The sequence below is a fragment of the Brassica rapa genome, chromosome A07 (assembly GCF_000309985.2).
Source record: "Brassica rapa cultivar Chiifu-401-42 chromosome A07, CAAS_Brap_v3.01, whole genome shotgun sequence".
NCBI lineage: Eukaryota > Viridiplantae > Streptophyta > Magnoliopsida > Brassicales > Brassicaceae > Brassica > Brassica rapa.
The window spans coordinates 16,322,995-16,347,247 of record NC_024801.2 but is presented as its reverse complement, the minus strand read 5'-3'; the positions used below and the strand labels follow the sequence as shown (position 1 = coordinate 16,347,247).

The following is a 24,253-nucleotide window of genomic DNA, read 5'->3' as shown; positions in this document are numbered from 1 at the left end:
TAACAGTTCTATCTTTTTTTTTGAACAGTAATTACAGTTCTAACTACTTTATACAATTCACGTCTTATTACATCATCTTATAAACTGTTTTTCGAAGAAACACGTTTAATGATATTCTTTGCATCATCTTTGCAATCATTAACATATCATTAGTCAAATCATTAGAATAAAATAGCTTCTGCAACATGACACAGTTTGGGATCATCAGTTTTGTGTCAGGGCTTGAACCAAGTAACGCTATACGGACAAAGACTCAACGGCCTGAAACACTTTTTTTAAACACTGGAAATCATACATATGATTCACATTATTTTTCAACAAATTATACGCAAAGAAATATTTATGAAAAAGAAGACATACTATGATCATTTATTTGTATAGATGTGAGTAAAGAAGACAGATCCTCCAAAAAAAATGAAAAGACAACTCAAAGAACAAGAAAAAAACAAACAAACCAGTTATTCAGACCAATCTGGAAAAAGAACACACACAGACAAACATTACAGAAACACATCAGAACAATTTTCTGTTATGTAACAACAAGATAAAGGATGACTCATGTCGAGGCCTAGCGTGCATCAGGGGTCACCTGGGTTCCAAAATCAACAGTCAACTCTAACGAGTTCTTTGAGTCACCATCTTGATACTGTCTGCCTATCCTCGAATTCTCAGAGATCAAACACTCTTTAAGCACGTTAACAACTCTCGACATTGTTGGTCTATCAGATGAAGAATGACTCACACATGACATTGCTAATTCAAGGATCTTCCAGACTGTGTTAGAGTCATAATCTCCACCAAGGTTTGAGTCAACGATTTTCTCAAGATCTCCTCTGCTTATTAGAATCTTCACCCATTCTGCTATATGAGCTTTTTCTCGGGTTAGCTCAATCACAGACCGGTTTGTGATGATTTCCATGAGTACAATACCGAAACTGTAGACATCGCTCTTCTCGTTTAACCAATTTGTTTGGTAATATCTGCAGAATAAAGAGTTTTATGGAACTTAATGAAGGAACAAACAAAAGTTGAATTTAGATTTGTTTTCTATGTATTAGAGCACTTACTCAGGATCAAGATATCCAGGTGTTCCAGCAACTACTGTTGCTACTTGAGTTTCAGCTCCGACACAAAATGATCTTGAAAGTCCAAAATCCGCGAGTTTGGCCTCAAAACGATCGTCCAATAGTATATTTGTACTTTTGACATCTCTATGAACCATTGGCGGCTCACATCCAACATGCAAATACTCTAAACCTATGGACATAAAATCATATCTATGTTATGACAATGCTACATTATAGTAAACTTGGTGTTATCTTTGCAATGTTATAAGAAAAGGACTACTGAAATTCTTAGGTTTGCTAGAATTGACCTTGTGCTGCCTCGACAGCAATTTTTAGTCTACTAGCCCATTTCAAAGTAGATCCAGCCGCTTCTCCTGTAAATGAAAATGCTGAATCCATACATGTTGAAGACATCAAAATTATTGATTCATGGACTAATAAAGACATGTCTTGTATAAATGATTAGTTACCTGATAAATGTTGTTTAAGGTCTCCATTAGCCATATACTCATAGATAAGTGCTAAATGGCCTCCTTCATCACAGTAACCAACCAGGCTTACCAAGTTTATGTGATGAACTCTTAGAAGAAGTTCCACCTTTTGGATACATTTCATAAATATGAAACTTTCAATAAGACATTAACCTTAAGTATTTTTTTTTTCGATTATATAAGTCGAAAAACGTGAACGCACCTCTGCCTTAAATTCCTTATAGCCTTGAACTGATGACTCGGAGAGAACTTTAACAGCTACTGGTTCGGTATCACTCAAAGAACCATGGTAGACAACTCCAAACCCTCCTTCTCCAAGAACTGTTTTGAAGTTGTCCGTAAGTTCTACTACCTCTGAATAAGTGAACCTTTTCTTTTTGGAGTATATCGAGGACTTTCTTGGTAACTCTCGTGTAGCAGCTGTGCCTGTACATGGAAAGATCAAAGCAATGCCATTATCATTAACTATGAAACTTAATAGTTTATTAAGCCTTGTGTTTTTCTTGATAGATGATTCTGTCTATCAATGTACCTTCTGATAGAGGGGCTTTCTTTCTGAATACAAAAAAGAGAGCCAGCAAGGCAATAAGAGCCACGACTGATGCAACCGATGCAATAACTGGTACTAAAACTTTCTTCTTATTGTTGTTGCATGAGTCAGAGAGACAAAGATTTGGGTTTCCATGAAAACTAGTGGACAAGAACGTTATTAGATATACAAATCATCAGTAAAAATGAATATTGTTATGAAGAAACTTACGTCAACTTGAGGCCTTTCTTTTCTCTATCACGAAGGGCTTGAGGAATTGGACCGGTTAAACTGTTCCACCCTAAGTTTCTGCCAAAACAGAGTAGAACATTAATTGTTATATACATGATGAAATATATGATCACTCGTCGTTCAAGACTCACATGATCAACAGTGATTCCATGTTAGCTAGAAACGCAGGCACTTCTCCACTCAGATTGTTATTCGACAAGTCCCTTTTAGCAGAATAAGATAAAAGTTTAAGATGCAATATAAAATCTTATAACCAAAATAAATTCAGTTTTGAGGATATTATAATCTCACAGTTCTTGTAGATGGGTTAGATTTTGTATGCTAGATGCTATGACCCCTTCTAGTCCACTTGATGATAAGTCTCTGATTACAAGAACAGCATAATACACATTTTTAGAGATATACACATCGAAAAACTTTTTAAATAAATGATTAGATAATCTTACAAGGAAATGATTCTTGGCGGAATAGTAGTATTTGTGTAGCTGCAGTTTATACCCTCCCATTTGAACATCTGAGGAACGCATGGATCTCCTTGCCAGTCGATTCTACTCAGTTCATAAGTATCTCGAACATTCTGTACCGCAGCCACTAAAAAAATAAAACCCAAATTATTACAAAGAATCATACATATTAATATTGAGAGAAATGAATGCTAATATGATCATTGATTTGTCTCACCATCCTCTGGATTAGTTTCAGCATCTGGAAACTCAATAATCTTGTAAGCTTCCATGGCGTTAACCATTGGTGGGAGAGTTGAGTTCTGAGTCATAACCAGCTCCACAGTACATCCAAGAAACCTACATTTCATAGGCGATGTGTTGTATAGAGTCTCTAGTTGTAACTTTTGAGGGCGATAAGCTGAAACAGTAAAGTTTTCGTCCATTCCTTTCCATGTAATATCAAATTCTCTTGTATCATTGCCTCGAAGTGATTGTATCTCAGCAAAATGAAGATATATGAGAGCCTGATCCTCCCGTTCATCCATAATCCATTCATAAGTTAACGTCTCGGTCACGTTTTTATTAATGACTGCCTTTGAAATGACTTCTTGTGGTAGCTCGTAAGGAGTAGAAGCATTTACATTGAGACTTGTGTTTACAAAATTAAACGCGAACGAAAGACTTAACTGCTCCCATTCACGATCATATACATCTGCAGGATACCTGAACATTATAATGATCAACAGTTATCAAACATTTATAGTCTTCACGAAAACTTTGGTTGCAAGTAAAGTAAGAAATTTTTAAATTACCGTATAGTGGGACCGAGAAAATCAGAAGCATATGAGCGTTTCAGGAGCTTCAGGGAGCCGTTTGTAGTGACGTAAGTATCATCCCTCAAGGGTCTTAGTTCCAAGGCTGAAATAATTGGTGTAGTCTTCCCTGTTTTAACAAGACAAATCTGCAACGAGCTTGACTTCGGTATGTGTATGATCTCCTCCTTTCCTTCACCTAAAGAGCTTTTTAAATCGACCGTTGTCCATATGTTAGGACCAAGATACATATCAAATTTCGGGGCAGTTTCGAGCCCGTCATAGTTCCCGTAAAGGAAGAGAGCTTTGATAAGATACTTCGTGCCTGATGTGACTTTTAGATTATAGCAATTTCGTATTCCATCTGGAAAATATCTTAGAACTGTGAATGGCTTATACTCCTCTTCATAAATCTTTTGAACTCTACCACTTTGACCACCTAGAGTGAAGTTGGCATCAGATGTGTATGTTAATTTGGTTAATGGTTCGGTATAAGGAGAAGCGGCGGGGTGTAGTCCGCAATCCAAGCTGGTGAATTCTGGTAAGAGAGACATAGAGATCAATACGAATTTATAAAAGAGCCAAAGAGAATATATATTTCAAAGTCATTTAAGAGAAAAGTGCTTATAAACAATGTACCTGTTGGATCAGACTGAGCTTGAGTTAGATGTGTAGTAGTTCCAAAAGCCACAATGATCATAGTTAGCAAAAGACCTTGAAGACTCTCCATTTTTGAGGAGTTCTAAGACAAGGAGAAAACAAATGTCGCCTGTTTAATTCCTCCTTTACTTTTAAGTCAATATTAAGGTTGGTTGATCGTTGACTTTTGTATTGTAAAATGTTGTTGACAGAACAAAAACAACCAGTATAACTGGTCACCATGACCACACAACATGCTTACAACCTTTATTCCTCAATGTGTTATTTAATTAACTGCAATTTTATGTTTAATTGAGATGGAAATAAACAACATTATTAAACTGTAACATAAATGGAAATAAGTACCGTATTATAACTATAAATAAGAGTACTTTGTTGAGCATCACTATATTGAGAAGACTTAGTATCTGTAAATTTGAGAAAATGATACCTAAAAGCCAGAACCTAGACTTGGCACATTGTTATGTAATATTTTTGGTTGTTTATGGTTTATTGTGGCTAGAGTTGTCAGACGGGTTGACCCGCGTCCAGCTGGACAGTCCCGCGGCGGGTTCATCAACATATCAGACCGCGCGGGTTGGCCCGTGGCGGGTTGCGGCCTGAGAATGTTTGTCCAAGCCCGCCCCGCTTCATTCACGTTTTTGGCGGGTTGACCCGCGGGTCTGCTCCACTTAACCTGTGTACGTAATGCAAAGATAACAGAGGTTCATGTAAGAAGTCATTTTCCATATTCAAAGGGAATGCAGTAAAAGAAAACATTCTTACTGTTGATGTTCTTTGCAATGCAGGTTTTGCTGCATTTCTGTTGTTAATATTTGATTCAACACATCAAAAAAAAGCTGACAAATTGCAACAAACATGAACAAAGAACAGTAAGTAATGTGTTTATAAACTTGTTGACAAATTGCAACAAACATGAACAAAGAACAAAGCACCCCCGTGAACTATATTTCTCTCAGCAAATGAAGTTTTTGGGTTCTTGCTTGTGTTCTTTTTAAGACTGAAAGCCTCCTTGAAACTTGGAAGATTATAGTCCTCCTATTTTTTTCGATATATTCCTCTCTAACCTTTTGGAATGAATAAACACAATTAATCAAAACAGAGTATTTGCAACAAAGGTCAAAAAGTGAAACAAAAGAAAAATGATTTAGAAGAAAAATTAAACTTTGTTTAGAAACATAAGGCAAAAACAGCACAGATGCAGAAACAGAACCTTCACTAGATTAATTGTGTCTTCTTGATTCCATGTGATTCCATGTGTCTTCTTTCCATGAATGCTCAAATCGGCTACATATATCCTTGGGAAACATATATTATTTCTCAAACTTCCATTGAAACAGCTTAAGATCATCCCACTCTCTTTCGTACTTTCTAGAAAACACAACTCTCCTTCTCTCTGTCTCACAAGAGTCAAGACAAGAAATCTCCCAGCTGCCTCTATTGCCTCGATCACGTCAAGGAAGTAACAGAACAGGTAGTGTGTGTGAAACTTAACACAGTCTTCCAAGAACCTCCCAATTTATCGTCTTGAAATACCATAAGCGCATTTAAGCTTCTAAGAACCTAGCCATTTTCCTGAATTGCTCCATCATAGGCCTGTATAAACTCTGTCGTGCGTCCAACAAAACGAAAGGAAAATCACTCATAAGCAGAGGAACATCAAATCAAGTCAATTTTCAAAGATGGAAACAACAAAACAAACCTTCGACACATGTGAATCAAAGAAGATAAAGATAATTTGTAACAATTTGTCTCGTTCAAAGTGATGAACAGAACAAAAATCTCCACTAAAGGCTTGCAATCACCGACCTTTCCGTAACTCTTGCTCTCTCTCCAGTACATGCAGTAGCTCAAATAGGAAATTCAGGGAAAGCTATCGCTAATTGCAATCGGTTTGATGCACCGAGTGCGAGAAGATGAAGAACTGCTATTTTCATTTGCGGTCAACCCGCTAACCCGTGACGGGTTATACCCAACCCACCCGCAAACCGCTTGGGTTCAACCCGCGAAACCCGCTAATACATGGACAACTATTTATTTGTCCAGACCCGCCCCGTGATGGGCTTAAATGGGTCAAACCCGCGGGCCACGGGTTGGGCTGACATCTCTAATTGTGGCTAATTATCATGGTAAAAGAAAGAAGAATTTATCATGGTAAACTCGTGCTATAGATGAAGTAACGACTCCAAATAGAAATACTAAAGGACATTGAAAGAGAATCCTTGGCTCTTTGAGCATGATTAATCCGGAATTCTTAAACTGGAGTTCTTAACGGAAGTTAAGAAACTGTTTCTTAACTTTTAACTAAAAAAGTTAAAAACCGGTTTTTAAAGTTTTTAAATAAGGACTTTAAGAACCAGTTGTTAGCTTTTTAAGTTAAAAGTTAAAAAACAGTTTTTTAACTTCCGATAAAAACTCTATTCCAAGAACTCCGGGTTAATCATGGTCTTAAGCTCTTACGGTGTTCACTCTCAGAGAAAGACCATTAGACGGGTGCTCTGTTTTAGACAGAATTAATTATATGGACGTTCTAAATATAGTAGAGCCTCCTTTTTCAAAAAAGAAAAATGTAGTAGAACTTCGGAAAAAGGAGTTTGTTAATTACCTTTAATACTCAAAATTGCTTTGGCGTATTTCTTCTCCGACTAATCATTAACTTAGCAAAAATAAGAAACGAAATAGTTGAACAAACGCCCAATTATTGAGGAAAGCCGACATTGTGTCTGCCTCTGAGTTCGTCTAGTCAAAAACCAGCTTCAAAAGCTAACATGCAAGACTGCCTCTGCTGTCTGTATATGTCCTATTACTCCAATTCACATAACATAATTGTAAAAAATATTAATAGGAAAGTTTAAAAAAACGAATGCTACATTAAAATATAATACTGTTCAAATCGGCTTTTGCAGCCCACAGAACTTGTGACCATTTATACTATATAGTCGTTTTCTGGGTCTTTGTGTTCAAAAAAAAAAAAAGTCGTTTTCTGGGTCTTTCTTAATAGTCGGAAATGTGCATTGGGTAATAATTTCCATTTAATCATTTTTCTTACACACCAATCAGTTTGTTGTGCACATAATTCATCTTCTTAAAATCATATACTTAGCTTTCGGCGCGAGATATTGAGATGTTAATGTAGGTTGGACTAAACGTTTAGGATTCTTTTTTTTTTTTTTGAACACTGAACGTTTAGGATTCATAATCATAAAAAGGAAGGAAAACAGGCCACCGCACGCTCCAAACTGGTTGCTTAGTAATAGACCACTAATATCACATTGTGTTGAAATTAATAAGTTTCTGCCTAACTCACATGCTGTAATTTTGCTTAAGATAAAGCTCATATGGATCCACAGATCCACTAGCCAAACCCAAATCACAAATATGGTTACGATATTCAATCTTATCGACCTAATTACGTTCAAATTATGTTAAACGAAAACTATGTTCTTCTCATTCTTGGTATACATGAGCATTATATATAGTATGGTTTAGCTGGATTCGGGTTAATTATATAACATTCCCTAGCATTTGAGTAGGGAATGATTTGGTTGAAGCAATGTTAGTGTCAAATATGATTGGGTATAATAATCATATGGAGAAATGCAGCTGCATAGAGTGGGACTACCGCATTGGATTCTTAAACCTAATCTTCTCTGTTGGACACGCGGCTACACAGAAATTATTCCACGTTACAACCTTTATAAATTCGCAATACGTGAGATTTAAGGGTTGTGGAGTTGATCACATGTGGAAGTTAGAAGTCTTTAAGATTGGCATGGGCCTCCTCACGAGCTCACTACTTACATTATGCAATACACGTTCCTATTAAACAATATGGGTTCTCACCCACTACAATATAGAACCATTTAACTCTAGAAACTCTTAACTAGCTCTAACGTTTAGTAGAGATAATCATCATAATTCTATGAACGTCTAATGTCGTATTGGTACAACCATTTGACCTGTTTTTTTATAACACACTCCATTTTTTTTATACGATCGTACTGTTACTAAGACTACAGTCGGCTCCACAAGGACCACAACATCTTCAGCAAGCATTTTTGGATGAAAAAACCATTTTGCTTTTAGTCTCACATAAAATAAAAGAGCCACGACCACGAAACATAGATATTGGTATTAATGTTTGGCGCATGCGGCTCGAGAATTTATCTTTTATCAATTTGTCTTCGCATTTCAAGAAACATTAAACTATGAAACATTAGTTTGTCTTTAGGTGTGAGCTTATTAGTGATTAACAGCCACTTTTAACTTTTCAGTTCGCCGGTTTACATGCTCCGATGATTACGGCAATCAAATGGGTCCCACGGATTCTACGTCGGACAAGTACACTTGATAGGATTCCTTGTGGTGGTCCCCCTGTTGGCTGTTAGTCATCACTCATCATCAAATACTAGCCTTTAATCATGCATTTCAAAACACCAAAACACTTCTGCTCGAGGCTAAATTCATCAAAAATGGATTTGCTTATCTTTGTACGATGATAATATTGTGACATTGTTTGCATATTTTTAGGTAATCTATTTATATCAATATTTCAATTCTACTTTCTATATGGCGAGTAAGACTAGGCAAAATTCACGAGGCAAAATTCACGAACCCGTTCTTTTAAATCTAAAATGATTTGATTTTGAACGGGATTAAACTGAATTGACCAAAATATATTCAAATTAATGTTTTAAAATACATCTAGAAAATATGTAAGTCTATAATTTTTAATCGAAGTATAATTTTTTTTTCTTTTTTGTTTAACAACTAAAGGAAAATATAAATTAATTTCAAATGAGATATATTTTCTAAAATCTGTAAATGAAAAATAGAAAACTAGAACCAAGCTGAACTAAATATAATTTGATTACAAATAAGATTTATTTCTAAGTCATAAGATAAATTTTTTTATAAAAAAAAACATTTAACGAGAGAAACGGCGACAAAAATGGCGATTGCCAATAGAAGATGAATCTGTGTCAGTTTCAATTTTTTCTTTTGATTTTGGAAGATCGGAGGAAGGGTTATCATCAGGAGAGGGGGATCGGTTTGATTCTCAATGCGACGGTATATGGCGATTTGAATCTGGGGGAATCTTGGGGTTTTCAAATAATCTGGAGATATGGGGATCGTAAGGAAATTCCAATTTGGAATTTGAATGATTTTAGGCTGGCTAGCGAAAAACTTCTATCTTATTGGGATCTGCTGGCAGGAAAAAAGGAATTCGGGGATCTCGTCGTTATGGTAATTTTGTGGTTTCTGTACAATTATTTTTGGGTAGACTTTCAGCGAATTAATATTTTTCCTTTCTCATATGAGTTTGGTAATAGGAAATACGGGATGTGGATGTATGTAAAAGGGAGATTTGGGAGTATCTTAGAAGATCGTGATTTCTATGGATTTGGTGGAATTTCCAAAGTTACTGATCAATCTTTTCGATTGAGTGTTAGGGTGGATTATGGATACAAAATAATTTCGGTGGATCTCTTCGGTTTTAATAGATGCTCAATTTGGCTGAAGATTGATTTTTTGATATCAAAATGGATTGCAAATGATATTTTGGGGCATTTACAGTTTATGATTGATAGAAATATTGCTTGCTGGTTGTGTATATATAGAACACCTTACGAGCTTTTGTTAAGTCATATTCTCTGTTCACTCTTGACTTATATATCTTTATACTCTTGTTTTTTCTCTGGTTGTGTGAGGAGAATCATGTCTCAAGGACAATGGCTTGTGAAGTCTGGGGGCCAGAAGAAGCAGGCGCCAAGTGGGGGTTTGAAGATTTCGATCCCGAAGTTTGACAACTCCACGCTTATTACGGGGTATTCAAAGACTCTGATTGGCCGGTGCATGAATCCGCCGAAGCAGGAGATGAATGGATTGCTGTATCATCTCCCACGAATCTGGAATGTTGAAGAGAGGGTGGTGGGCGCAGACTTGGGTCTTGGAAGATTCCAGTTTGATTTTCAGGAAGAGGAGGATATCATTGAAGTGCTTAAGAAGGGGCCTTTTCATTTTGATAACTGGATGTTGTCTGTGGTGAGATGGGAACCTGTGGTGGAGGATAATTATCCTTCGAAGATTACTTTTTGGGTGAGGGCTATTGGAGTTCCTTTACACTTTTGGGCGGAACCGACTTTCAAGAGTATTGGTGATGCGTTGGGGGAGGTTCGTGGAGATGATGCGATTGATATTAATGATGGGAAGATTCGGGTGATTTTGGATGCGTTTAAGCCGCTGGTATTTTCTATCACTGTGGAGTTTCATAGTGGGGAGGAGACAGTGATTGCGTTGCGCTACGATCGTCTTCATGGCTTCTGCAGGACGTGCTCGAGCTTGAGACACGACCAATCAAGGTGTCCTACCACGAAAGACGCAACGGAGGATGGTGATGTTGGTCCATCTGACAAGCCGGATCAAGGAGGGAAAGCGTTAAGCTATAAGGGGGCAGTGGAGTCTCAACATACGGAGAACACTTCTGGTGGAGAGAGTAGGAGGCAAAACCAGCAGGGGGCGGGAAAGCAGGATGTGAAAGGGAAAGGCATTGCTTATGAGGGAGGAAGACAAGGGGGGGTAGCCAAATCGGGGCCAGGGAGAAGGTATAGAGAAAATGGGAGACCAACGGCGAGGTATGTTAGACAGGCTGGATATCTTCCACCTCACGAGCTGAATGATAGCTATGTTATGGCAACGAGTGGTATCAATGGGTTGAGGAACCAGGAGGTGGGAGGCCATCTGGATACTCAACAAAAATTAATGCTTGAGGCTTTCAAGAGTGGGGCAAAGGGGGAGGTTTCAGAGTCTAAGGCCCGTAAAGCTTTACTGTTTGAGAGCGAAGGTCATGAGGAGGGACTTGCTGTAACATCAGGTGGGGATCCTGTAGAAACGGTTCAGAGGAGGGAAGAAGTTATGGAGAAGTCGGGATTCTCTAAGGAGGTGGCTACGGCAGAGACGGAAGGTATGGAGGGAAATAATTTTGTGGAGTGTTCAAATGCGGAGCAGGAAGGAATGCAGGTGCTGGAGATGGGAAACAAGGAAGAGGTGGTGTCGTCGGAGATGGTAGCAGGCCTGGATGAGGAAGATGGGCATTTGGAGTATGAGATGATGGAGGATGGTGTGGACGATGTGAGTTCTGAGCGAGAGGCGTCTGGTGATTTAAACTCCATGGATGTTGTGGAAGCTTCTCCGGTTGCTGAAAGTGAAGACTTAGTAGGAGAGAAAGAGCATCAGGTCCCAAAGAAGAAGAATGGGAAGATCACTGCTGCTGCCATGGGAGGAAACGCGAAGAAAAGATTGGTTCAGAGTCTCGTGTCTCCACGGAAGAAGGCAATGGCAAAACAAGGCAGTAAGGCGGGAGACAAGGGTCAAGTCCCCACCAGGAAGGCTTTGATTAAGCCGAAACCAGACCAGGATTAATTTCCTTGGTTTTTTTTCAATTAAGTTATGAATAAGTGTAGGGCTTTTGATATGAAGTTTCTGGTTTATTATATTTTGTTCTCTTGGTTTAAGTTGTCTCTGATAAAGTCAGGGAGTTGGAATAAAGGAGTTGGTTCCCGTTTTAATTTTCTTCGTCTATGTTGGAGTATAAGGTTTCATTTGGAAGTATGTATTTTTACTGTGGTTATGAGGTCAATAGGGTATCGGAGTAGCTTGGAACTGGTCTATAGGTGTTCGTATAGTTGTTTTTATGGTTTGTGGAAATGGTTAACGATGTGGATGCTGTTCTGGAATGGTTACTGGTCTAGTCCAGTTATAAGTTTGTTGGATGCTATTACAGGAATGGACAGTCAGGTTGTGGCTTGTGACTTGGGCTCAAAGCGGTACAATTTGTATGCAAAGTTGTGTAAGGAAAGAAGTTGGAAGAGTGGCTTTAATGTTTGGTTTTCCAGTTGGAAAATGTATATGATTTGGTCACGTTGTCATGCTGGGGACCGTTACTGGCTGTGTTGCGGACGTCACGAACATGCAGGTAGTAAGTATCGGGTTGAAGTAAATAGGAGCTTCAGTGTTGAGATTAGTTTATCTCTCTGGTTCAGTTGTATAAGTCAAGGCGATGATACAAATCTTTTGCTTATTGATGATAATGTGTTAATCTTTTGGACAGGTTTTTATTTTCATGAATATAAGTTCTATTCTTTTAATGGTTTCGGTGAGTTTATCAATTCTTTGTTTTTGAGGGACTGGGAGACTGGTGGAGCTGGAGTTTTGGATTTAGATTTTCGTGGATCACAATTGTTAATAAAGCAAGTGGCTGATGAAACTGGTTGTATGACTTATCCTTTAATTAATTGGTTTGGAAGGGACGTGTATTATGGATCTACAAAGGCTTTATTTTCTTGTTTTTTAAACACAAAATTCATCAAATGATTACACAAAAGGAAAAAGGGGGATGTACGTGGGATTTAGTTATGAAAGATCATCGTACATGGACACGATTTCTTGTAATGGATACAGTTATCGTGAGTAAGGTTTTTAAAAATTTATTAAAAAATAATATAAGGACTTGGATATGAAAATATTGAGTTGGAATTGTAGAGGAATGGGGAGCAATTATACAATTAGTTATCTGAGGGATATATGGCATAAACATAAACCGGCGTTTCTTTTCTTATCAGAAACAAAACAACAGTTTGATTTTGTTCAGAATTTTCAATTTCATTTTGGGTATAAACACCTACATACGGTGGATCCTATTGGGAGAAGTGGAGGACTGGCTCTTTATTATGATCACGATTCACCGGTGTCTATTATTTATTCAAGTAATAGAATAATAGATATTGAAACCACATATAAAGGAAAAACAATTTTTATTTCTTTTGTATATGGGGACCCCGTTCAGGGTCTTCGAGACCACGTTTGGGAACGTCTTACTCGAATTGGGATAAATAGAGTGGACCCATGGTTTATTATTGGGGATCTAAATGAAATAAGAGGTAATCATGAGAAGGAAGGGGGGGTGTTACGACACACGTCCACTTTTGTCGATTTTAATAATATGATTGACAATTGTGGTTTTTTGGAATTTCCTGCTGTGGGAAATACTATGTCATGGAGTGGGACGAGGAACAAACAAACGGTAAAATGTAGATTAGATCGGGCTTTAGGGAACGTGGAATGGCACACCCTATTCCCGTCCGCATTTGTCGAGTATTTGGGAATGGTAGGCTCGGATCATAGGCCTATTGTGACGAATTTAGATGAGAAACAAGTAAGAACGAGAAGGCAATTTCGGTTTGATAAGAGATGGATTGGTATGGATGGTCTTATGGATTCCATTTCGAGAGGTTGGTCTACAGGAAGGCCAAGTCATAATTCGGGAGTGGTAGATAGAATTATCAACTGTAGACATGAAATTTCGGTTTGGAGGAAAAATAATCCACCATATGGGAAGGAAAAGATTAATTCTCTTCAGAAGGCTTTGGAGGACATTCAGTGTGATAATACCAAGACATATGAGGAGGTGCTAGAAGTTTCTAGGAAGTTAAAAGAAGCTTATAGGGATGAAGAATTATACTGGGAACAAAAAAGTCGAACGACTTGGCATGCAAAAGGGGATAGAAATACAAAATTCTATCACGCCCTAACTAAGCAGAGACGAATACAAAATAAAATTGTGGGTTTGCACAATAGTGGTGGTAATTGGGTAACATCAGAATCTGAGGTAGAAGGTGTTGCGATAGATTACGTTAATGACTTGTTCACAACGACATCACCTTCGGGCTATGAAGATTTTCTAAGTGAGGTGCCTACTTTGATTACAGAGGATCAAAACAGGTCTTTGACCTCTTGGGCATCAGAGGAGGAAGTGAAATCAGCTTTATTCATGATGCATCCTGAAAAAGCTCCAGGACCGGATGGAATGACAGCTTTATTTTTCCAACAATCCTGGTCGATTATTAGATCAGATATCACAAATATGGTTAACGAATTTTTTAGGACTGGATATTTGGAGGAGAGGATGAATATGACCAATATTTGCCTCATCCCAAAGACAGTGCGACCAAGTAGAATGACGGAATTGAGGCCAATTAGTTTATGTAATGTGGGTTATAAGATTATTTCGAAGGTGCTTTGCCAACGGCTGAAGAGGCTACTACCACAATTGGTATCAGAAACACAATCCGCTTTTGTTTCTGGGAGACTGATCTCCGATAATATATTAATTGCTCAGGAGATGTTTCATGGATTAAGAACGAATAATTCATGTAAGGAGAAATTTTTGGCTATAAAAACAGATATGAGCAAAGCATATGATAGGCTTGAATGGCCTTTTATTGAGGCGATGCTATTAAAGTTGGGTTTCGCACAAAGGTGGGTATCTCGGATAATGTCTTGTATTACGTCGGTAAAATATAAAATTGTGATTAATGGTCAACCAAAAGGACATATTATACCAAACCGAGGACTTCGTCAAGGTGATCCGTTATCACCTTATTTGTTTATTTTGTGTACTGAGGCATTAATAGCAAATATACGGAAAAAGGAAGAAAATAAATTATTGACGGGGTTAAAAATCGCGCGTGGTAGTCCGACAATCACACACTTATTATTTGCGGATGATAGTCTCTTTTTTTGCAAAGCTAATAGGCAAGAATGTGAGACTATCATACAGATTTTGAAAGACTATGAGAGAGCATCGGGGCAACAAATTAACTTTCAGAAGTCTTCCATTCAGTTTGGTCATAAGGTACCGGATGTAGCACGTTTAGAGGTGCAACAGGTTTTGGGCATTACTACAATTGGTGGTATGGGAACATACTTGGGGATTCCCGAAAGTCTTGGTGGCTCTAAAACACAAGTATTTGGTTATCTTAATGAAAGGGTCAATAATAAGGTTAATAATTGGACTATTCGATTCATTACGAAAGGAGGAAAGGAAGTTTTAATTAAAGCAGTAGCATCCCCTATGCCAACTCATGTTATGTCCTGCTTTCGGTTACCAAAAACGGTTACGAAAAAAATTACCAGCACGGTTGCTCATTTTTGGTGGGGTGGTAGTGGTAATAAAAAAGGTATGCATTGGTTTGCATGGGATAAAATGTGCAAAGATAAACCGGACGGTGGTATTGGTTTTAGAGATATTCAAAATTTTAATACGGCATTATTAGCAAAACAACTATGGAGGTTAATCGATAAACCTGATTCTCTTTTTGCAAGAGTTTTTAAAGGAAGATACTATAGAAAATCTGATCCTTTGGATCCAATCAGATCATATTCTCCCTCATATGGGTGGAGAAGTATTACATCAGCTAGATCTCTGGTTAATAAAGGGCTAATCAAAAGAGTGGGAACTGGTTCAAGCATTTCAGTCTGGAATGATCCTTGGATCCCTGCTCCTCGCCCGAGGTCAGCAATACCAAAATGTTCGAATCAATATTTGAATCCATTACTTAAGGTGGAGGATTTAATTAATCCAGTCGATCTCTCTTGGAATCTGGATTTGCTCAAAGTATATATTCACCAGGACGATGTGGATATTATACGGAGTTTAGCTATTAGTCGTAACCCAAAACCAGATTCATATGGATGGCATTTTACGGACCATGGTCGATATACAGTTAAATCAGGTTATCGTACGGATAAATTATTTCCGGATATGGGATCTCATGATAGAGTTTTGGGACCAGATATTAAGCCACTGTTGGCTCACTCTTGGAAGCTTCAATGTTCATCAAAGCTGAAACATTTTGTTTGGCAGATACTTTCGGGTAGTCTACCGGTAACCAAGAATCTTCATTCACGAGGGATAAAATGTGATGTGAAATGTCAAATATGTGGTGCAGAGGAAGAATCTATTAATCATGTTCTGTTTGAGTGTCCATTAGCACTACAAACGTGGGCTTTATCTAATATTCCTTCATGCCCAGGTGTCTTTCCCACCCCGTCACTTTTCACAAATATGGACTATCTTTTCTGGCGGTTACCTAAGGAACCAGATTTGAATTATTTTCCATGGATATTGTGGTATATTTGGAAGAATAGAAACGCTAAAGTTTTTAAGAATCAGATAAAAACCCCTTTTGATATTCTTCGAATGGCGAAAATAGAAGGTGTTTTGTGGGCTGAAGCCCAGACAAAGGAACCTATAAACCGTGAATCTCTACATATTGCAGAGACCCATTTTCCACATGGAGTTAACAAGTGTTATATAGATGGAGCATGGAAGGAACATGATCTTTATACAGGGCAGGGATGGGTCTACAGAAAAGATGGATCAAATGATACTATGATGGGTGCAATGTCTATTCGCAGGAGTCTATCACCTTTACATGCTGAATGTGAAGCGTTGATATGGGCGATGGAGTGCATGAAGACCCTACAAATCTCAGAGGTGGTGTTTGCAACAGACTGTTCTCAATTGGTGAAGATGGTGTCTACACCGACAGAATGGCCGGCGTTCACTACACACATGGAGGAGTTTCTGCGATGTAAGGAATTCTTTCTCAACTTTACTATCCAGCATATACCAAGGGCGCAAAATACTCTGGCGGACAAGCTGGCACGAGGTGCTAGAACTTCGCCATCTGCTATGGTTTATGTTGACTCAGTTCCTCCGAGGTGGCTCTCGGATCAGGAATCTTCTTAGTTTCTTAGCCTTTTGTCGTAAAAAAAAAAAAAAAATAAGATTTATTTCTAAAACTGAAAATTTTAAAATTCTTAACCAAACCCAACCGAATAACTAAATATGCCTAATATGCACATACCAACTAGATTTTGTAAAAAAATTCATTGTACCTATACCATGTGACAACTTAAAACTGTATTATCTGAAAAATATACAAAGTAGGTGACTGAAAGATGCTTTTAAAGAAAATATAGGAAAGGGAAAATTTCACAAAGATACACCAACTAGATTTTGTAAAATTTACTAATACTCAAATTTTTTCGCTACCCAATTTGATACTTCAACTAATTATTTTGTTCATTTTAATATACAAACTTTTAGAATTGTGCTCATTCTAATACCCAAACTTTATTTATTTTAATCAAAAATATTAAAAGTTAAAACGAAATTTAAAAAATCTCTAAACTCTAAAAAAAACTTTAAAATTCCCACTTTTTATTTTAAGTTATTGGAAAGAAAGTAACTAAATTATGGGAAAAAAATTAAGTTTAGAAAAACTTAATTTTGAAGGTACAAAAATAAATTTGGTTTCTATTTCCAAAAATAAATTAAATTTGATATTTAAAACTTAAACTTTTATTACACAGTTTAAGATTATCGACAATTTAGTTAATTTTATTCTAAGACTTGAAATAAAATTAGAATTTTTAAGATTGTTTTGTGAATTTAGAGATTTTTGAATTTTATTTGAAACTTATTAATATTTTTGATCAAAATAAATAAAGTTTAGGTATTAAAATGAGCACAGTTTTAAAAATTTGTATATTAAAATAAGAAAAATAATTAGTTGAAGTATAAAAGTGGGTAACAAAAAAAATTGGGTATTAAAAAGCTTAACAAAATTTAGTTGGAGTATTTTTATGGAATTTTCAACACTAGATTAAAACATAAAGACTTCAAGTCTTTTATAAAGCACTAGAAAAATTTTAAGTGTGATAACACATATTTGAGAAAGTAGTAAATGGTTCTTTTCGATTTTGTCTTTGTGCTATTTTTTGTTGTTGTTCTCGGTGGCGGAGCCAGCTCAACCTTTCACTAGGGTTCAGTTTTGTTTCGAAATTTTTCTTTTGATAAAAATCCATATGGGTCATATGACCATCCTCAGCTTAAGCTAGCTCCACCACTGGTTGTTCTTTTCGATTTTGTGTACTATAAGATTATCCATTAGAGCCTAAGCATTTGCAACTTCACGTTCGATTTACAACTCTTTGCTTTTTAAAACAAGGGTTCTTACAACTATTTGTTGGTTTAGACATCCATGCAGGTTAGCTTTTTGTATCCAGACTGGGTTTGGAAATAAACACTAAGTGAACCGGATCTAAGGAAATCAACATTTGTGAATCCAGGATGGAACCAGATTTTATAAGTAATTCAAGACCGCAGATAAAATATAATATTGAACTACTTAAACGTTCATATCGAATTTCCTAGATTATTATAATAAAAATCTGAACTAACAACAAACCCTTCTTTCAAAGCAAAAAGTGAATTAAGGAACTTTAGATAATTGAGTTTTCTTTAGCCTCCAAGTAACATAAAAATACCTTTTATTTGCTCAGGTCCGTTACCTACGGACCAATTATGTGTCTTGCAACAAAGGGAAAAATATTCTTAAGAAAGGTATTAGGTGTGATACTAAAACGATAATTGTTTTCTTTGGTTTTAATTTAAGATTTAAGATACTGTAACACCTTAATTATGATGATGTATGAATTTTAATTCTTAAGTGAAAGTATATGGAAATTTTCATAGTACCTATTTAGTGTATCGTGTAGACAAAAAAAAAATTGTGTTTCATATGAAAACCCGTGAACATCATAAAACATATCTCATAATTACGTAATACAACCATCATCATCATCATTATAACTAGAAAATGTTTCAAATTATTAGGTAATGCAAAACAAAACATATAATTTCTTTTAGCCCAGTGTTTAGAAATGACTATAAACTCTAATTGTTTAAAGAAAAACTAACTAAGCTAATACAAGAATTTGTTAAACTCAGTACATTCCATACGCATATCACTAGTTACCAAAGATCCACATTACATACAGTGACACACATATCAATATTTATCATAGGTCCAGAGCGAGTGAAGATTTAGCAACTTTGTAGGGCGAAACTATTGATAGCAACAAGAGAGTGGTCGTCCAAACGCGCTTGAGCAGAGGGTGAGCATATCTTATCAAACCTGAGTGGAGCAACATCGCCTTTATCTGTACGTAACCAATTATGATTGGGTGGTTATAAAGAACGCGCTGTTACCCGCGTTTGACATTTGCAATCGACATATTTTCTGATGCACACACAGAAGGAAGAGCAAGGACCAAACATATTGTAGTAATGGATTTGTATTGTAGACATGACTTTTGTACATGAGACCATACAAAATCTTCTTTAAATCGTATTATCTTTTTTTCTTACTTTATCATGAATCCAAATCATGTTAAAACTCCTGCTGTAAGCCTGTAACGATAAAGATAAGAGAATATTTTACGAGTCAAGTAAAATAAAATATTTATTAATGCGTAATGTAATTTATATATACACCTCCATTCTCTTCCCACACACATGAGAACACTCCAAAGAGTCTCTTCTTCTTCCTCTTGCCTCCATCTGACAGAGTCTCTCTCTATATTTGCTTAATCTTTCTCCCCCTATCAAAAATGAAAATGCTGGGTTTGGTTTTATGTATTCTCACAATTCTTGCGGATTTCACAACAATTACTGAAGGAAGAATCCCAGGAGTTTACAATGGAGGTGGTTGGGAAACTGCTCATGCTACTTTCTATGGTGGCTCTGATGCCTCTGGCACCATGGGTATGTTATATATATTTATATCTCTTCTCTTCCACCAAAATCACAAAATATAACATTTTTAACATTGTTGAAATCTTGAGAATGTTAACTTTTACACACAAAGGTTTCAACTTTAATTTAAAGTTCCCATCTTTAGTTCTCAACTTCTCATCTATGCTAACAGAACTTACCACATTGCCTAATTAACCTTTTCATAAATGTTAAAATCTTGGGATATTGTATATTCTTACCTTTTACTCTGTTTTATATGAAACAGGAGGTGCGTGTGGGTACGGTAACTTGTACAGCCAAGGCTACGGTGTGAACACAGCGGCTTTAAGCACGGCTCTGTTCAACAACGGCTACAGTTGCGGCGCTTGTTTCGAGCTCAAGTGCGCGAGTGATCCTAAGTGGTGTCACTCAGGTAGCCCTTCCATCTTCGTCACCGCGACCAACTTTTGCCCGCCGAACTTTGCTCAGCCCAGTGACAATGGCGGATGGTGCAACCCTCCTAGGCCTCACTTCGATCTCGCTATGCCTATGTTCCTCAAGATCGCCGAGTATCGCGCTGGAATTGTCCCTGTCTCTTTTCGCCGGTAAGAAAAATCAATTTAAAGTGTTTATTTGAGTTGAACTCATCAGATTAAGCTCAACAGGGTAGCTGAGTGTCACTTTTGGTAACTTTAAGATTATGGGGGTGTGGGGCTGAAACCTAATATTGTTTAAATTTAGGGGTGCGATTGAGAAGTTTTATGTCTGGATTCTGACCGATTGGGTTTGCATCCGCAGAATTAATAGTTTGGAGCATTAAACAACATCTAATAAATATATGGGTCCAGTAACTCCAGTTAGTAGTCACGACTAAAATTTCTGAACAACTAGGGTTAATGGAGCACAATAATAACTTTGGGGTATGAAACATAACATTTTATGGGAATTCAATAATTAGTTAAGTGCGTTGAGAATTTGGAGAGTAGGGTTATTTTGGCTGATCCTAAACTTAAATTTTCTGTAAGTATGAGTTTTAGGGAGTTTTATAAATCTTTCTTTCTATATTAGGTTAATCTTTTACTAATTAAAGTTCGGGGTACGAAACGTAACATTATAGAAATACCATGGTTGAAGAGTCTTGTTCTTTGATTCTTGGCGCGAGTGGGTGTAGCATTTATGTCGGGTTTCGTACGCGGCAATTTTACCAAATCTTACAAAGATCTTATTTTGTACAAAAGGACGAAACTGTCCCTCCAACAATCTCTTGCTACACAGCTATCAGTACTATTACGTAAATAATAAAAGTAATGGGGTAACAATAATGGAATGTGTATTTCTATAGTCAACACGCGTTTTCTAACTTCATTGTATAGAGAACCCTGAATGACGAAAGTACCCTTTTCTTTTAATTACTACAGAGTGCCATGTCGGAAGATAGGAGGAATGAGGTTCACGATCAACGGTTTCCGCTACTTCAACTTGGTTCTGGTAACAAACGTTGCCGGTGTCGGAAACATAGTGCGGCTAAGCGTGAAAGGAACAAGAACTTCGTGGATGACCATGAGCCGAAACTGGGGGCAAAACTGGCAATCAAACTCTGTTTTAGTTGGCCAAGCACTTTCTTTTAGAGTCACGGGCAGCGACCGTAGAAGTTCCACGTCATGGAACATCGCTCCCGCTCATTGGCAGTTTGGACAGACTTTCATGGGAAAGAACTTCAGAGTCTAGAGGCGAATCATCTACCAATATCCCCATATATTAGTATTTTCTATGTATTGTTACTATTATCAAAATTTCCAAGCCGAAGGCAACTAGTAATTGAGAAATTATTATATATAATATAGTATTATTTTCATGTTTCCAGACCACTATAAATTCCTAATTTCTATCTCTCATGGGTTTTCTTTTTGTTGCTGTCTTCGTTGGGGTGTGTGAAAAGTGCCACAGTGGCTAATATGGTTCATAGTGCTTTAGCGTGTGGGGTTTAAATGTTTAATGTTTTCTTTTCGGGCAAAATTAGAAGTTTGTTGAAAGTAGAAGGAGCACAAGCAGTGATAGGTGTTCTTCTGTTAGGACCGATTACAGTAAAGAAGCAGTAATAGCGGTTTGTAATGCTTCTTGTAGACCCCTATATTGTAACATGAACATTGGGCGCGTTATGTTATTTTTTTAAGAGAATGTACTTTTACTATATTAGTAAGTCCCAAGAACAGGTTACAAAGGAATTTTTTAGTACTGAATAGAGTAAATTTACAGAGGGAATGCAGGTTCAAGCATTCATGAACATTTCATATGCTCGCTTCTATCTCATCTGACCAGCCGAAGCAATGGTAGCTGCAGACACTGGTCGAGCCATTATCTTTCTTCTCTCGGTTCTTTTGATCACTCTAAGATCAACTTGAGTTTAGACCAACTCGATTTGCTTCAGTATTGAATGAAAATAATTTGAGTAGATGCGCTAAACTATAAGATATTATTTTGTTTGCAAAAAAAAAAAAGAGAATAGATGATATATGGTATCGATTTGTTTATAAAATTACATGCAAGAAACATAAACTTTTTTACAGTTTTGTGTCTACATTATTTATGCAAAAAGATCGTTTTACATTAGTCTAGCAAATTCACTAAAAAGATTTCACATGATTGATGGGTTACCCATTATTCAATTCGTAAACGCTTATTACTTTAATCTCATTGTTGGTGACTGTACTTGAAATAAAAGTAAAGAATTAATTGATTGGTCATAAATATTTGAGTTATCTAAGAATATAAAAAGTGAATGAGAATCCTGGGATTTTGTTGGATTAACTTTGAAGGGCTAAAACGAAATAGATGATAGTGAAATTTTGTACACAAGCAATCAGATCATTACGAAAAGTATTAATGCTGCCTTATTCCCTCAGCTGAACCTATACCATCGAATATAAAATTGCATAATATACATTTGATAAATGATCGAATCCATTTTCATGTTTCCACATCATCGTTCTAATTGAAATGTGTATAGATAAAAAAGAAGTAGAAAAGAGTCACATCAAGGAGGAAGAAGGTCCATTGGGTTCTTAACGAGGAGAAAGAAAGATGAGGTTCGCACATGGGTGGTGGGTTCTTTTTGTTCCCTATCTATAAATTTCTTCCATTAACTGTTGGAAAATAAATGCTATCAAGCTTTGATCAAAAAGAAAATGCTATCAAGAAAATCTGAACTTAGGTTTTAAAATGTCTTTAAAAGCGTGCAAAAGTGAGATCAATAACAAATATTTATAATATTCTACGTTCTTTTAGGCTTCTAATGGTGATCATCGGCCCCGTCTAACAGTTAACAATAACAAAAAACTTTACATATACTATATATCTATACATTTTTAGAACTATTAGAACCGCACCGCAGTTGAACCGCTTGTTCTGCACCGCTCAAACTGCAGTCACCATTCAGAATCTATAGTAAGAAAATTACACTCCATCAGTCACATCAGTGCAGTTTTATATTTTTCCAAAATAATGCATCTTATTTGTGTTGTATTAGTGTTTGCTCAAAAAGAAATAGTGTGTTATATTAGTGTATTACATATGTAATTTGAAACATTGTTTCAATTTATTCAAACATAAAATATAATCAAGTTAAAATAATAGAAAATAGTAGCTATCTACAATACTGCAATATCATTTCTCTAACTTATGTAAGCTAGAAAATAATTGTTCTTTTATTTTTCTAAAAATAATATCACAAATAGAGGATACATTTCTGGTAGTAAACAATTTCTAAATTCTGACTAAAAATTACAAATTTTTATCACCAAATAATTTCTAAATTTTGTTAGTTCTATCATTTTATCTAACTATCGAAATACGCACAGAGTAAATAAATGAGTAAAATATAAATTATAACGGCTGAAAAAACACTTTGTCAACCCTATTGTGACAACATACTGAACAAAATAATAAATATTTAAAAATATTTCCAATCCCACTCTATTTTCTCCTCTAAAATAGAATTTATAGTAAAAATATTCTAATTGTACTATATTTTCTACTCTATAATAGTGTAAATCTATTTTTTACTCTATATATAGATTTTTTTTTTTGTTCATCGCTTTATTTTTCACTCTAAAATAGAATACCATTAAAGCAATATCTAATTATATTATAAAGTTATTTTATTTTAGAGGAAAAATAATGTAAACCATTGGAGATGGTCGCAATCTTATCTACCTATAAATTAATACATGTTGGTAACAGGACAGTACAATTGAGTTTAGGAGCTAATAATCTAATATATAGTCCATCTACTAATAGTTTTGCTTGGAAATAGTAACTTTATAGGTGCAATTGAGTTTTACCGTCGTCATCTACCATAGTGACTTTCTAGGTAGCAATTTCACCAGTTCCTATGAAATTGTGGCCATTTTTTACTCGTAGTTTTTTATCACTACTTTGTTGTGCGTTTCCTTTTTGCATTTTTGTCAAGTCCAATTCATAAAATCGAAAAGCAAAGCCCATCAAAAGCCCATGTGTTAATTGGTGTCAATGTTAATCTATGGGATTAAGCTTTAGCAGTATGCAGCCCTTAGA

General features: G+C 36.3%; 2 protein-coding genes and 1 long non-coding RNA gene across 6 annotated transcripts; 1 reads left to right on the top strand and 2 right to left on the bottom strand.

Annotated features, from left to right (window-relative positions):
- Positions 1–29: 29 nt before the first annotated feature.
- LOC103850089 (probable LRR receptor-like serine/threonine-protein kinase At2g28960) lies at positions 30–6,406 on the bottom strand. 4 transcript variants are annotated; one of them, XM_033275682.1, is made up of 17 exons: positions 5,960–6,406; positions 5,471–5,864; positions 5,023–5,319; positions 4,688–4,933; positions 4,237–4,339; positions 3,598–4,135; positions 3,021–3,508; positions 2,786–2,930; positions 2,631–2,702; positions 2,471–2,542; positions 2,319–2,396; positions 2,091–2,248; positions 1,761–1,984; positions 1,538–1,664; positions 1,376–1,456; positions 1,068–1,257; positions 30–980 (listed from the first exon to the last, which is right to left on the bottom strand). In XM_033275682.1, exons 5-17 carry the CDS (start codon positions 4,325–4,327, stop codon positions 569–571), a joined length of 2,676 nt encoding a protein of 891 aa, XP_033131573.1. In that variant the 5' UTR covers positions 4,328–4,339; positions 4,688–4,933; positions 5,023–5,319; positions 5,471–5,864; positions 5,960–6,406; the 3' UTR covers positions 30–568. The 4 variants fall into 4 exon arrangements, with proteins under 4 accessions (XP_033131573.1, XP_033131572.1, XP_033131574.1 ...); XM_033275681.1 differs by having other exon boundaries at positions 5,023–5,324; positions 5,960–6,401; XM_033275683.1 differs by having other exon boundaries at positions 1,376–1,441; positions 5,023–5,324; positions 5,960–6,401.
- A 12,317-nt stretch (positions 6,407–18,723) lies between these two features.
- On the bottom strand, positions 18,724–19,671 carry LOC103849345. The gene is made up of 2 exons (XR_629410.2): positions 19,442–19,671; positions 18,724–19,357 (listed from the first exon to the last, which is right to left on the bottom strand). It is a non-coding gene; the product is annotated as an uncharacterized LOC103849345 (long non-coding RNA).
- LOC103849346 (expansin-A6) lies at positions 19,306–21,573 on the top strand. The gene is made up of 3 exons (XM_009126123.3): positions 19,306–19,711; positions 19,968–20,286; positions 21,100–21,573. The coding sequence occupies exons 1-3, from the start codon at positions 19,558–19,560 to the stop codon at positions 21,407–21,409; spliced, it is 783 nt and encodes a 260-aa protein (XP_009124371.2). The 5' UTR covers positions 19,306–19,557; the 3' UTR covers positions 21,410–21,573.
- Positions 21,574–24,253: the final 2,680 nt, after the last annotated feature.